This window comes from Lontra canadensis, unplaced genomic scaffold (assembly GCF_010015895.1).
Source record: "Lontra canadensis isolate GAN:19392208 unplaced genomic scaffold, GSC_riverotter_1.0 scaffold9, whole genome shotgun sequence".
NCBI lineage: Eukaryota > Metazoa > Chordata > Mammalia > Carnivora > Mustelidae > Lontra > Lontra canadensis.
In genome coordinates this window covers 21991719-22007952 of record NW_022631003.1, presented here as the reverse complement: position 1 = coordinate 22007952, position 16234 = coordinate 21991719, and the positions used below count along the sequence as shown (strand labels likewise).

Genomic DNA, 16234 nt, shown 5'->3' with positions numbered 1-16234 from the left:
GGAGCGCTGACCTATATTGACTAAGTGGGAAAATGGTGAGAAACACTTTGCATAGACAAGATCCCAAAGAAATGCTTCAAAAAAGGCCTAGTTCGGGGACTTTTCAATTACTCCATTCAAGAAGGGTGGCAAAGTAGACATTTCAACTTAAGTCTGCAGAAATACACACACACACACACACACACACACAAATACACATATATACATACATGTTCAGGAATATAGAACTTGATAGGGGAAGAATGTAACATGTTAGCCCTGGACAGAAATGCCACGAAATCCCATGTAATTGGGTTTCTATAAAATTCTATATAAGCTACAGAGACAATTCTTTCCACATCCCAGACATCAAAAACTTCCTGTATGCCAAGATGATGGAATCTCTTTCTCAGCCTTCTTTACGAAACTTCAGGCCCGTTATACATTCAATTTTTATCACTATTCTATTGCAAATTATGTAAGAGAAATCAAACATATCTGGTCACAACTTGTTCTTTCTTTTCATTCACTCAACACCTTGTCTCTTGAATATTCACGAGGCTCCAGGCATGATGGTAGAGGCTGGAAATCCACGGATACATACAATAGATCTCAACATTCAGGAAGTTCAGGTTTAAAGGAGAAGATGAAAGAAAAATGAGTACGATGCAAACATGATGACAGATAACAGGCTATAAGACCCCAAATTGGCTCATCTTATCTAGGTGTGGGTTGTGGGGTCAGCACTGGCCTTGGAAACTGCCTCCATGGTTACATCTCTCCCACCAAGTACTCCTGCAGTGGGTACTTTCTCATCTGTGAAAGGCTACTAATTATACTAGTGCTTACCCCAAGGGAGGGTGTAAATATCAAACGCGAGGAGAGATGAAAGCAGGTCGAGCACGGCATCAATGTCAATCATGTTCCTTAGGTCTGGAGGACGGTGGAGTGTGACTTCTATTCGAACACTACAAAGACTGAGCATGTAAGGAGAAGACGAAGGCTTTGGAACTTTGTCAGATAGAGAGCTATACATTTCAGTCGAATTCAGTATTTATATCGCTTCTAGCATCTCTCAGCTTCCAATCCGGCCTGGATTTCATTCCAACCATTTACTAGCCTTGGACAAGTTATTTATCTTCTCTTTCAATTTCCTGTTGGGTAACATGGGAGAATCAAAGGTACCTCAAGGGGATGTTGTGAGCATCATCGGAAGGAGGGAATGGGAAACCTCACGGAGCGATGCTTTCACACGCAAAGTTTTAACAGAGAGAGTCCTTCAGCGAGAACCTAGGGGCCAGGGACCGAGCAGGGGAAGGGGAAGGCAGCCCTGGAGCAGCACGCGCGCGCGGAACAGATGCGTCTCCTCTCTCCCGGCGGGGAGGCGGTGTCGCGGGAGGAACCGGCCTCTGGCCCCAGTAGGGGGCGCCGACGCGCCGCACTGCAGCATCCTGGCGGCGGAGCGGCGGCCCCGGCCGGGCTGAGCTCGCGTCCTGCCGCAGTCCCTCCGCCGCTCGTCCTGGCGAGCGTGAGTGCGGAGACCCCCGTACCGGTCGGTCGGTCTTCGCAGCTGCTGCGGCGGCTCCCACGCGCGATCGCGGACCCGCGCCTCGGAAACGCAAGCCGCAGACTGGGCGGCGCGGCGTGGGAGGGCTCCGCGGTCCCGGGAGACCGATCCTGAACTTGCAGGGGACCGCGGCTCTCCGGGGCCTGGAGAGTGTGAACAGGTGAGTGTCACGCACGTGCCCAGGTGGCTCTTTCGGGACGACTTTCTGCAGACCCTTGAGACCCCCTGAACGCTTGGCCTCTGGGTCGGTTCTCCTGGTCCCCGCGTCTTCCCAGGGCGGCTTCGGGGTTCGCTGGGAGGGGATATGAGCGCGGAGCGCAGGGCTTGACAGCGCCCTCGGAGCTGAGACTGAGAATGCCCTTTTTGACTTAGGCTGCGTTTCTCTCCAGGTTGAGAGCAAGTGACCTGCAGTCCACGATGGGCCTGTTGATCATTCTAGGATACCTGTTGCTTTTGGAGCTAAGCTATCACCAGGGTTCTTGCACGATTAACCTTGTCGCTGTGGGTGCTGCGTTGCAAGATGAGGGAGCATTCCCGGTAGCCAGAAGAGGAGAACTTGATTTCGGAGCTAGGCAAGAGGCTCTCATTCCCATGGCCAGACTAGATGCTTTGCTTGCCTGAACGGCTGTGCTTTATTTTGATGATAAATACAGAAGTTAGAAAAACTGTTACCTTATAAAGATGCTTGCTTTTTTTTACCCCCCAAAGAGGAAATGGAAAGCAGGAATTTTGAAGTATAGTATTGGGAATTATGAATGAAATCTTTCTTTCAATAAATGTAAAAAAAAAAAATTAGGTTATTGGTGACTTAAATGTCACAGGTCTAACAGATCATAAGCTCCTGGAAGGTAGCCACTTTTGTCTGTGCTTAGCACAATTGTGGAATAATCAATGAATATATTAGTAATAAAATAGTATGGAGGCCAGCTCCTTTTCTTCTTCTTTCTAAGCTTTCTTTTAGTTCCTTTATGTTTGGGGGCGGGGGAATCACTATGCCTTAAATCTCTTAAATATCTATGTGTGATTTTAGCTTTAGGGGTGATACAAGCTCAGAACTTTTTGTCTTAGTAAAGCACTGTCCACATAATAAGTAAATGGCAACTTCTAGACCCAGCCAGAATATTTCTGTACAATAATATTAAAGCAAATGTTTTTAGGTCCATGTTATGGAAGGTCTTGGATTATAAATTATTTTTAACATCAGAAATTGGCAAAAGGTCACTCATTACAATTTACACATTTATCTTTGTTTTATATCTTTGTCAAATGTAACATCACATTTTATATGTGAAAAACAAACTGTTGAAAGACGCATGTCAGTTTGTGTCTTCCTTTAAGTGATTTTTCTAAGCATAAGGTTGACAATAAGCAGCTATACCTTCATAAGTGAAAAAATTGCCCTACACAATTTCTCTTTCTTATGTGAAATTCCTATACCTCCATTTGGGAGTTAATGAAATATTTGACTTAACAAATGTTTTTTAAAAATCACATCTGATGACTACTTTCAGGAACTATAAATAAGATAGATAATTACTTAGGTTTTATGTGCATGGGAATGAACACTTTTGCATGAAATAACAAACTGTTGTTTATACAAGCTCCAGACCCTTGCATGGTTCTATGTTTCAAAGAAATGCTTGTCATTTTTATTTAGAATTTATGTAGTTATATATCTCCATATATTATGCTTTTGTGATGTTCTGAAATGAAGCACGGAACTATAAACATAGGGCCTTTCCACAGTGAATACATATAAAATGACAAATAAGGAAATTCTTTTATCTTGAGCCAAAAGTATGGGCCTGGACAAATTGCAGATGTTAAAGCTTCTGGTTTTCCAACTATAAATGATTACAGAGAGATCTTGTTGTTGTTGTTGTTATTGGGGGTGAGGTAAACAATAGCGAATGTCAGTGTTGACCTTTTTATCCTTCAGAGGAAGTTCTCACCCTTTGGAAATCAGCAAGTACAAAATTCGTTAGGTACAAGTTGATGGCTAAGATGCCTAATGAAGAAAACAATTAAATGTTCACGTCTTTGTAGAAATCATTTTTCAGCAGGATTTTTACTTTTTTCTTTCTGTTGAGAAGCTCCTTTGAAAAGTTGTAGATGACAAAACATTGGCAGGAGCCGTTTACACATTTAGATAACAGATTCGTGTTGTAAAAATATCTTTGCTGACTGAAAAAAAAAAGGATGAAATATATGAATCACTGATGTGATTAAGTTTAACAAGGATGAGAGTCAAGTCTTATATATAGGTTTCAAACACTGACTACAGAAGTTCAGAACGAGGGAGTCTGCAGTTCCTGTGAGAGTTGTGAGTCTTGCTGTGAGTACTTATACAGCCACAATGCCAGCTAAACAAAGAATAGGGAGAATCTCGGTGAACCTTGGTAGGTCAGTTTGTCAGGCCCTATCTCAAGGAGTGAATGCAGTGGACGCCATGTTTTTAGTGATTAAGAGGCGAGTGCCAGAAAAGAGGGCTCTAGGTGGTGAAGAGAGAAGGCGAGAGTCAAGAACAAACCAAGACAAAACAAAACCGTACAGCTCATGAGGAACAAGGGAAGATGCCAGGTCTCATTTTCTTAGGAAGTAGTAGCCTAGGATGGGGCCAAGGGTCCTAATAACTGTTAGGCTACTTGAAAGCTTCTGGCTGAATGTAAACAAAAAGTTGAAGTAATGTCACCAGCGCTGACCTCAGGTAATCTGAAAGTGGCCAATCAGACACTTGTCTGATCTCAAGGAAGGATTCTGGCCATGGCTGGAGGATTCCTTTGGTTAACCCAAGGCTGTTCCCAGCTTTACGTATTCATGGTACTAAGAACCTAGGTGTCATTCCTAAAGCACTGCCCCTATATCACATACGATGTAAGATCGTATGCAATGTCATTTTCTAAGTGTTAGAGCAGTGTTGAGTGTTCAGGTTGTCATAGCAAAGGAATCCGAAGTTGAGTCATGGCATTTATCTTTTGTATACCAGAGGTGTTGTGCCCAGAAAAATATAAGGAGATAAAGTAGATATTGTATATCAATTCCTGGAACATGGATGTCTGTCAGATGTCTCAATCATGGGATCTAGTGTGAACTGAGCTAAAATTTAACCTTGAAGTGCAAATCCAATCATTACAGTAGGATGGATGAAGACGAATGTATATTATTCAGCCCTCAGGAAAAGAAAGACTTCTAAATGTGACTTTCCCCATCCCATGTGTTGCGTATTGGGTAGGTATAGACACGTGGTAAATACACATATTCACACACTTCAACTATTTGTTATCTATTAGTGATCCAAAGACAATGCCTTCATAAAAAACACCTTAGGCAATGCTGTTGGGTATGAAAATGCATATGTTTTAGAACCAAAGAGATCTAAGTTCAGGCCATGGATCTATCACTTATCAGTTGACTAGTTTGCAATAAATGACTATAACCCTTTCACGGGATTGCCGTGGAGGAAGATGATGATAAAGTGAGTGGTGGCTGGCAGGGAGAAGGTGCTTCATAAATATGAATTCCTTTCTCCAGTCACTTAGGAATTCCCAAATCTCTTTGGTTGCAGGACTGCAGATTTACAATGATATGGTGAATCCAAAGGCTGGAGCCAAAAAGATTTTCTCAGCTCCTCAGTGTGCACGACAGTGAATTATCTACCAACACCCAGCATGGCTAAGAGTGCAGAGGTCAAGCTGGCAATATTTGGGAGAGCAGGTGTGGGCAAATCAGGTAAGTTTTTTTGTTGTAGTTGTAGGGTGTGTGTGTGTGTGTGTGTGTTTCTTTGATACTGCCTCCTAGAATTAGACAGAAGGGTAGTTGGCATTTCTCGTAGTGTCATGTGTTGCTCTTTTAGATGAAGTCTCTCTCTTTATCTAGAACTTTCCTTTTGCATAACCAGTTTTATTTATGTTTTTGCTTATTGATGATGACAGGTCTGCTGATAATACACAAGGCAATGGATATATCATAGGTTTTGGTATTCTGAGGAAGGGTATAAAACAAACCTCCAAAGAAATCAGATTGTGGAAACGAAAAAAGTATTTACATTTTCTCTTGTTCCTCTTTACAAGATGCCAAGGAGCCAATTTTATATCTCATTCATCTTGATATTTGCAGCACCCAGACCAATGTCACACATGTTTGGTGCTTTAAAAAAAAAATGCCTGTTGAATGAATATATCCTTTCAAGAAACAGAATTGCATTATTACCCAACACTTCTAAAATTGGGGGAAGGGGTTGGGGAAAAGGTAGAATGCATGAGCTCAAGCAAGACAGCTCTTGCCAGCACCTCTGGAGTGAATTTAAATGATTGTATTGTGGTATATACTAATTCAGAGACAATCTTTTTCATTCCTCACCTAAGAAAAGTCTTACATACCTTTAAGATTAAGGGGGAAAGGATGGATATGAAAATGTATCTAATCCAGTTTTGAAAAATGTATCTCAGACTTTATAACTAAAGAATAATGCTGAAGCTGATGTTGCTAAAATCTAAGGGCAACACGGCTTTTCAGACCACGTTGTCTCACTCTCTTCCTGGAGGAAAGAACCATAATTGACTTTGCACACATGGTTCATGGTTCTCAGGAAAGGACTCACACAGATATCTAGTAGGAGCACCTTTGTAGAGGGAAACCCATTTGGGTCATCCAATGTAATAGGTAATCCACATAATCTTAAATAAACACACATGAGTAGCTTTTAATTCTGTGACCAACCACTCTTTCCTAACTAGCTCTCTGGTTTAAGTTCAGCAGTAAATCTTCCCTATTCTAAGCCTCACTCTCTCTCTCTCTCTCTCTCTTTTTCTTTTCATTTTCTAAGAGTGCTCTTTTCTGCCATCACTCTTCCTTCTTATTGCTCATTCTTGCCTGTGGCAAAAACCAAGCAAAGAAAATAGATAGTTGGCAAGGGTTTAAACTTGCCAGGCTTCACAAGATTGAAGATAGTTGAACTCCTCCCCATCAATCTCCTCAGTGTTTCCCAATGGCGTGAGAACCTAATTTCCATAGCTGGTGGAAGGATCTGGAGAACGAGGAAACTTGTTCCAGTGAGTGGAGGATGAAGGGAAGGGCATGTGTGGGAGACTGTGCTGCCAACAATAGCTTGTCTGAGTCCTTCGTGAGTGGAGGGTCTAGGCCTGGGGCTCCCTGTTGATTACTCATTCATTCAAACCTTAACATAGGCAGTCAAAGAAGAGAATTTTTAGAACTTTGATCATTCACCAAAATAAACTCCACATGGTTGGAAAAGTTAAGCATAAAAATTAAAATTTGGTTGAAGAACTACCTAGTTGTATTATAGCCATCCCTTTCCCATCTCTACTGTTTCAGAGCAAGCTCTGTACACCCTCTTTTCAAGGTTCATCTCTCAGTCTGACCTCTACCCATTTCTTTCATCTTCCCTTATGTTGTTTTGATGACTGCTTCAATTATTCCTCTCATGCTCTACCAACTGTTTTCCCATAAGGATTTCTTTGACCACCGTATCATCTTTTTCTTTTTTCCAGGCTTGTGGAATGTGGGCTGACTTACTATCTTACTATCTTAAGTTCTATCTTACTATTTTACCTCTCATTCTCTTCCACTATAATCATGAGCCTGAAACTGCTTTTGCTCAGGTCACCACCGATCAATAACAAACAAATCTAATGCATATTTCCTAGTTCTGATCTTCTTAGGACTCCTTTTACCATTGAACACAACCACTCAGTCTTTCCTAAAATTCCTTCCCTCCCACGCTCTCATGACCTCATGAGCTTCTTGGCTTTCTTGCTACCTCTCCATTGCCCCTCACCAGCTGCCTTCATGGGGGCTCTTCATTGACCCGCCTCTCAAAACCCAGGGCTCTCAGGGTCCTACATACCCATCTCATGTCTTCTCACTCCATACATTCTCTCTAGGGACGATGCCCAGAGCTGAAGATATACTTACACACACAATCCAAATTCCGCTAACCCTGGTTTTATTTTATGTAAAATGCAAAAGTTGGACTTGTTCACTAAGGTCCTTTCTAACTGTAATGTCCTGTGATTCTTAATGCATGTTCTTTGGGCTGGCTTCTTTATCCACTTCACACACATGCTACCATTTGTATTTATTTTCATGTAGGTGAAAATGACAAGGATAGACAGCATGCCTTAAACAATTGCCAGTTTGTCTGTCGTTGATACAGTGTTTTCCTATTTCAACATTAGACTGTCTCCCTGAGAACTGGTAACCACACCTCACGTTAAAGGTAGTACCTGTTTGACTGTTGCATGGGAGACAATTCTGAGACCTTTTCTCATAGTTCTGTGAAAACAGCCACAGAGTCCTTCATATCCATCAACTTTGAAACCTGGCTATGGTTTCATATAGCAATGTTGAACTCATGTTTATTCTAATTCTTTATTAATATGGAAATATGATATCTCTGCCTAGTTATTACACCACATGCTTACTTTTCTGTCCTGTAGTCTGTATTAATCTTTTAAGTAATTTGTTTTTTTGTTTGTTTATTTGTTTTTAAGTCTGTAGAAAGTTATACCTGCTAGAATGTCACAGCAGCTCCTCATTTTCTCAAATGCCTCTCGACAGAAGATCATTCCTGGGGGAGGCAGCTTGAGATCTGGGAAAGTTAGAAACAGAGGGTCTCTGACTGCACTGTTTCAGAGGCCTCTAGGCTTACCTGTATGATCTACATTTCCCCACACTCACTACAAAAGTGGAACTGGGGATAAGCAAAACCCTGTTGTCCCCTTGCTAACAGAGAGCAGCGTAGTCTGGAGTTGAGAACAGGAGATCTGGGAGTGTCACTGTTAGGTTTGACGTCCAATTTTACAGTTTACTAGCTGCAGGAACATGGCAATTTTGGCAAGTTACCAAACTTCTCAAGTCCCTCAACTATAAAAAAGAATATAGGGGTACCTGTGTGGCTCAGTCAGTTAAGCCTCCAACTCTCAATTTCAGCTGAGGTCATGATCTCAGGATTGTGGGATTGAGCCCCCAATGGGCTTCATGGTCAGCACAGAATCTGCTTTTCCCTCTCCCTCTGCTTCACCCCCTACTTGCATGCTCATGCTCTCTCTCTCTCTCTCTCTCTCAAATAAATAAATAAATAGTCTTTTTTTTTTTTTTAAAGGGTATAATAGTGCCTATCTCTAAGAGATGTTGTTAGGATCGAATGAGCTATTAGATGGAAATCCTTTAGAACAGCACCTGGCACAAAGTAAGTGCTCCAGTGTTAGCTTATAATAATATAGATTTCTGAGGTATGCTCATTTTAATTAGTAAGTTTTCTAGTGAAAACATACAATAAAAGATACATTTACATTCAAGTGGACATTTGGGTTTTTATTACAACCAAAAAGCTTATAAGATAAAAATTCCATATTGCAACTCTGCATACCCTTAATGTATACACGTGTGCGTGCACACACACACACACACGCACACACACACACACACACACCCTCTCTATTTTTCTTTTGAAACCAAAGTCTGGGTAATGTCAATTACAGTTTGACTACTGGTGATCACAACAATACTTCTTGTGGCTCAAATCTTGGGAAAACAGCCAGAAATATGTTGGTGTGATCAATAAATTTTCACCCTTAAATTTGAAAGTTCTTTTGGTATGTGGTGGACAGCTTCTTAAGCCCAGGTAATAGACAAGCCCTCTATGTTTAAAACAGAATTTAACATTAACCAGAACTCTTTGGTTGACAGGTTAATCATAGAAGTGTCAGCACAGGCAGAATTTAATAATGTGTTATTTATAAAGGAACCCCGAAAGAACATGTGGTGTGTGTGTGTGTGTGTGTGTGTGTATGTGTGTGTGTGTGTGTGTGTGTGTCCATGTATATATGTATCAGTATTTACATGGTCTTTTGTGTTGGGAGGATACTTTCCCTTTCTGCCTAATGTTACCTTGAAGTTCTGTCTTCAAGGGACCTTGGTTGCTGGCTCAGAGTGGTGAGCACTTTGGGGGATGCTGCGACTGCAGAGCCTGTATCCCATCCCATCCCATCTTCTCTTGCCCAACAGGGTAAACATTTCCCTTCCTGGCTGAGGGTAGAGCACTAATAACATGGCATACGGGACATAGATTTCCTTCCTCGTGTTATGTCAGCCTATAATTTGACAGACTCCGAGTGATTAAAGCACCACCACCTGCAATAAAACCTAGAATGCACACCCAATTTATTTAAATGCTTCCTGGCTTCATATTATTCAAATCTGTAGTAAGTGTGGGAGGAGCTGAGAGAGAAACCACTGAAATTTTAAATTTAGTTTCTCAGTTGACATTCTCGTTTTAGAATTGAAATATTGTGTGCCATAGCTAAATATATTTCTTGAAAGGGCTAGTCTCAAAGTTAATTGAGTTAATGCTATCCTCTAAATCAGAAGCTGGTTCATGCACTCATCCATGAAGTCTTAAGCTCATAGATTCAGATTTCTGGGCTACAAATTGGGGGCTAAACACAAACAAACTTGTGATATATTTTTCCTAGGCACAAAGAGAAGTGATTCAATTTCCCCTTCTTTTCCTTGTTTCCTTGTTCTTGTTTGCTTTTCTCCCTCTCTCTCTCTCTCAACTATAAAAATGTTTGAAAGCTTTTTTCATTTTATTTTTTAGTAGGACAGGGACAATTCTGATTTTAGATATGACTTTTCCAGTAAGTACCCACTACTGCTTTAACATATATGCGTGCTTTATGGCTGGGGTATGTTCATGAGATTTCACATACGTGGAATGAAAACAGCAATAACAACAGTTCCTTGGGTAGGTCAGTTTCCTTATGCTACAGAACCAAACTTTGTATTTTATTGTATTTTAAAGATTTATTTATTTGAGAGAGAAAGAAAGAGCACCCACACATGAGGGAGGGAAAAAAGGAGAGGGAGAGAATCTCAAGCAGAATCCCCATTGACTGTGGAGCCCAATGTGGAGCTCGATCAGAGCTTGAGACCATGACCCGAGCTGAAACCAAGAGTTGGTCAGTCAACCAACTGAGCCATGCAGGTACCCCACAGCCTTCATATCTTAGAACTTTTTCTGTATATGTAGCTATATGCCAGTTCATTCCCTTCATAGAGACTTAATGGTGTAGCATGATGCTTTCTTGAACATTGTTTTCAAAGGACTTCTTTTTTTTTTTTTAAGATTTTATTTATTTATTTGACAGAGATCACAAGTGGGCAGAGGCAGGCGGGGGTTAGGGGGGAAGCAGGCTCCTCACTGACCAGAGAGCCCGATGTGGGGCTGAATCCCAGAACCCTGGGATCATGATCTGAGCCAAAGGCAGAGGGTTTAACCCACTGAGCCACCCAGGCGCCCCTCAAAGGACTTCTAAAAGAAGATGACAGAGATCTAGGTGATTTGGAGTGTGTAAGCATCTCATTATGATCATGTAATTATTTTGCATGCTTATCAACTTCACAAAATATATGCAAAATTTAATATTGCTCTGTCATATATCTATGTCTGATTATAAAAATGATACCCTCAGCCAGCTAGTGACTAAAATGGACTCATTGGGAAGATGTAGCAAACTGACCTGTGACTTCAGTAACCCGTAGGCTTCAGGTCCAGTTTGAAAACCACAAGTATAGGAAATGGCCTCAGCTGGGCATGTGACCACACACTGACAACAGTCCTGTACCACACTTTTTACCTACTTACATTCTCAATCAGCTCTTCAAGTTCTTGGTCATTCTTGTTTTAAAATTATGTAACCTGAATGGTAAATTTTCTTTCACAATTTGTCTGTGTAAGAAGAGGAACAGTTGGTGTTTCAGGTGGTTAAGAACTTTCACACCTCCTGAGTTGAAGTGTGTGTATATGTGTGTGTGTGTGCATTTCCTAGGTGGTTGTTGAATTTGAAGGATTACCAGAAATGAGGCCCATTGGTTCTTTGTATGCTTGGTGGTTAGAGGAATAACTGCTTTTTTTTAAAAGACTGGGCAAATGGGAGGAAGTTGGCATTGAGACAAGTTTGGATGCGGCTAGAAAACTAGCTCTTTTCCTGTCATAAAATGTAATGATATGGTTACCTGTGGCTTTCAAGCATATATACTTTCTTTTACCTGCAAAGATAGAAAAGCCAAAAGAGACAAACAGCCTAACTGAGTCAATTTTCATTTATTTCTTCCATGAGGAACAAAAGTGTATTTTCAAATTGGAGGTGTATGCTTATGGATATGTCAAAAAGCCATATCTCGGTGCAAGCTATAAGTCACACTGACTTTTATTGTATGCCCAGGAAGAAGAGCAAAGATGGAGAATGGTGAGGGCTCAGAAAAAGGAAAGAAAAAGAAAAAAAGAAAAAGGAAAGGAAAAATTAAAATCAAAGTCAGTTCATTGGTGGGTAGTTAAACATTCTGTAGGTTGGCAATGACCAATTCTTAGACTTTTCTTAAGGAAAATATAGTTAGGGAGGAAATAATACTAGAAAACACAACAAAACAAAACCAAAACTTGTTTTTCAAAGCCAAAACAAATCTCTCTGTCCCTGCTTCTTTCTACTGAAATATATTATTAAAATTGGAGTGTCCCTTATTTTTAATTTATGGCCAATTTATTCATTGAAATAGTTTCCTGTAGTTAATTGTCAGTCATCACTTGGTTCCATTTTGATCTCAACTTGTTTTCTTGGCAACTGACAAGGCCTAACTTTAAGGAAAAGGAGTGAAGAAAATTGTAAATCATCCATGTAATTCCCCTTTTTATTCCTGGTATTTCTCCAACTTATGGGTTTGGGGAAATCAGCCAAATTTTCAAAGTGGTACTGTCCTTGAAGCCAAAATTCCAGTGCAAACGCATCTCTGTTGCTACAGCTGCCTTTGAAAATTGATGTGGTTTCAGAAAAACAGCCATAATTTCTTCCATCCCATTAAAAATGAAAGCAGTTATGTTATAAAGGCAAAGCAGTCTGAAAAGGTAATTTCAGCATGGAGTAAGCAAATATGTAAAGTTCCTCTACGTACCTATGAGAGAGAGAGGTCATTACAGAGATCACCCAGCTTCTCGGTGCACAGCCAAGTCTAGGATCCTAGTTTATGACTCATGCAAGTTTGCTACTACATGTTTTCATTTTGTATCACCACATTCTTTTCCACATTATTTTGATCACCTTTTCTTAGGAAATGAGGTGCTCATTAGGATTTTAGGATATGAACCCTGTAAAACATGATGAGTTTTGTTTTTATGAGAAATTTCCAGTAATCAATAAAGAACAAATACATAATCAAGCCCCCTGGGACTCCTGGGTGTGTTGCCAATCAATATGGCTACGTATGAAATTCTCAGCAACCTGTATATGTAAGTTCCCCTGTAATGTCGTATTTCAGTTCTTTTTTTTTTAAGATTTTATTTATTTATTTGACAGACAGAGATCACAAGTAGGCAGAGAGGCAGGCAGAGAGAGAGGGGGAAGCAGGCTCCCCGCCGAGCAGGAAGCCCAATGTGGGGCTCCATCCCAAGACCCTGAGATCATGACTTGAGCTGAAGGTAGCGGCTTTAACCCACTGAGCCACCCAGGCGCCCCTGTCGTATTTCATTTCTTAACAGCATTGGATCAAGTGTAAGAAAACCAATGAATCATCTCCGCTGTAGAATAAATTTCTCATTGTTTTTTTTGTTTTTTAAAGATTTATTTATTTATTTGAGAGAAAGAGAGAGAGGGAGAGAGCACAGGAGTGGGAGAGGGAGAGAGAGAGAATCTCCACAGACTCTTCACTGAGCGCAGAGCCGGACATGGGGTTTGATCTCACAACCCTGAGATCATGATCTCACAACTCTAAGATCATGACCTAAGCTGAAACCAAGAGTTAGACGCTTAACCCACTGCACCATCCAGGCACCCCAAATTTCTCCTTGCTATCAAAAGAACATTTTACACTCTATCCTATCAATATGATCTAATTATTATATATTTTTTAAAGCACTCAACTCTACTAACTGGAAGGATTGGCGTTAAAACTTTAGTTTCATCCCATTCATTTCTATTTTCATTCATCTGTCAAATGACACACATTTGCTGGCTGGCTAGCTTGCTTCTTATTTATTTATATAGCAATACAGGTAGGATGGGCTTTGAAGGTACTTTGAACAATTACAAGTGTGATATGAATTTAGTCTTTCTATTATGATGCTCTTGTTATCAAAGTCCATGTAGTTCTTCCTCTATGTTCCTTAACATTTCTGTTTGGACAAGCAATATGGTGAATTTGCTAGCTATCCATTGTGGACGACCAGATGAACAGGCTCTGTCCACCAGGTGGCTGTTAGTCTTCCTCCACTGAGAACATAGCATTACAGACTATTCAGAGATGGCAGGTTTCTAAGCCTTGGGAGTTGTCCCTTTCAAATAGGTGAAATGAATAAATATTGAGTTGGTTTTTTTTAAGATTAGTGTGTAAGCTGTCTGGACAGGAGGAGAGTTTAGGAAAATAATTCACTCTTATGCATTATTGGAGAAGGAAGCATGACATGGAGAATTTTTTTTGATGATCAAGTCTTACCCTTATTAAAAAATTCAAGTGTAAGACATGAAAATATTTTTGATAGAAAGGTTTCTCAAACATTATTTAATATATGTATCTATGTATTTCCCTATGATCTTAAAATATGTTTTCATTCAATTATTATTTCAACAAGTATCTGTTGACCATCATGTTTGTGTTCTAGAGTAGTTGCCCATGTTACAGGACTCAAGTACATTCCAATAAGGGAGAATAGCAGATATTTCTACTCATCATTATGTTCCCAGACCCTCACAGAGTATTTCACACAGCCAGGATCCTCAATAAAACTATTACATTGAGTTAGACTCAGTGTGTTCTATACATGCTTTTTAATTTTATTAAAAGGCATATATTCTAATAGTCTCCTCATTATAACCAACATAGTTTCCTTGCCTACACTTGCATATCTCTAATGATAGGAACTTAGCATGACTGGACGTAGACCATTCTGTCCTTGGACTGTCAGTCATTGTTCCAGAGAAGCAGAACCAACAGGATGAGAACACACACACACACACACACACACACACACACACACACACAGAGTTTGTTTATTTATCTGTTTGTTTATTTATACTAGAAAGACTAAAATCTGTAGAGCAAGCTGGTAGGCCTGAAACTCGGGCAGAATTTTAATGTTGCAATCTTATGGCAGAATTTCTTTCACTCTGGAAACCTCGGTTTTTGCACCAAAGGCCTTCCAGTAATTGGATGAGGCCCACCCACATTATTAAAGCTAATCTCCTTTACTTAAAGTCAACTGACTGCACATGTTATCCACATCTACAGATTACCTGCACAGTTACTCCTACGGTAATGTTTGATTAAATAACTGGGCAATGCATTAGCCAGCCAAATTGGCACGTAAAACTATCACAACAGCTCTTCCTGTGTGTTACTCTACCTTTGGAACCAGAGGTGGTTCATTAGCTTCTGCTCGTTGCTTTTAAGTTTACCCTCAGAGTTACACAGGACATTTTAAATGTCTCTTCCTATGGTAGTCCTTAACACATTTAAGATAGGGAGCATGCATGGACCCATGCTGAATTTTCTCTTCCACTGTCTAGTTACTCATAGTTACTTCATTTTCCCTACAGAGAGTGTGATTTCTTGTCATGGCACCATCTTGGCTGTCTTATATGATCTGTGCGTTCTATGCATTGGGGAGCCTGGAAGTGAAAGCAGAAATTTCAGAGCAGATCAGAGCACAGCTGTAAATCTATGAATATACCCTGCTTTTGCTAAGAAATCCTGAGATCATTGTTGCTTTCCAGGGGACAATGGATGCAATGTTGGCTCATGGAGAGATTGCGAGTAAAGGTTTTTTTCATTGTTTTGTTTTGTTTTTTAATATATGCTGTTGTTATGTCAAATCTCCCCAAACCTATAGTTTGTAAATGCTTAATCCAGGTGTAGAAGTTTATTTTCATCCTCTTAAATACTGTTCTGTTAGATTCATCTATTCTTCTGGTCTATCCTGAGACGTTTGGATCTACTATATGTATCATCCTTCTCTATTTTCTGTCATCTAGAAGTCTGTTGGTTTTGGAACATTATGGGCCCTTGACACTCTTACTCAATCATAGAATTTTCCACTTTGGTATTATAAAGCTCATTGGAATGATTAAGAATCCCAGTGAGTTTTTTGGGTAATTTATAGCCAGTAAAGAAAAACAAAGGTCTTTGGCTCGAAGTGTGGGGACATTAATAGCATATCACATTACTTCTATGTTCATTAAATCAACTCTATTTAGATTTGCCTTAGAAAGAGTGAGCTGGGAGGACATTTTACAGTTATAATCCCTTGTTTAATATTTTATTTAACATTTCTTGTTTCTGTCTCACATTCTTACCTTAGGATTCAAGGTACATTGCTATATAAAGTACAGAACCATAATCAGCTTTTATTGGTCCAAGTATCTATTCCAAAAAAGTTGTTTTTCAGGGGCACCTGGGTGACTCAGTCATTTAAGCATCCAACTCTTTTATTTATCTATTTATTTATTTATTTATTTATTTATTTTTTAAGCATCCAACTCTTGATTTCAGCTCAGATCATGAACTCAGGGGTCTTGAGATCAAACCCCACAAGGGCTCCATGCTTAGTGGGGAGTCTGCTTGAGATTCTCTCCATCACCCTTTCCCTTTGCCAAACTCGAGGGTGAGCACACACTTTCC

General features: G+C 40.1%; 1 protein-coding gene across 2 annotated transcripts in view; it reads left to right on the top strand.

Moving 5' to 3' along the window:
- Window positions 1–1456: 1456 nt before the first annotated feature.
- The window catches only part of RERG (RAS like estrogen regulated growth inhibitor), a 117273-nt gene continuing 102495 nt past the window's right edge, over window positions 1457–16234 (top strand). Inside the window, exons 1-2 of one of the 2 annotated variants that reach the window (XM_032855070.1) lie at window positions 1457–1706; window positions 5112–5275. In XM_032855070.1, coding sequence (XP_032710961.1) covers window positions 5215–5275 — 61 coding nt within the window. In that variant the 5' untranslated portion in view covers window positions 1457–1706; window positions 5112–5214. Of the gene's footprint in view, window positions 1707–4238; window positions 4254–5111; window positions 5276–16234 lie in introns of those variants that run through there. The other variant, XM_032855071.1, reaches the window with a different exon arrangement.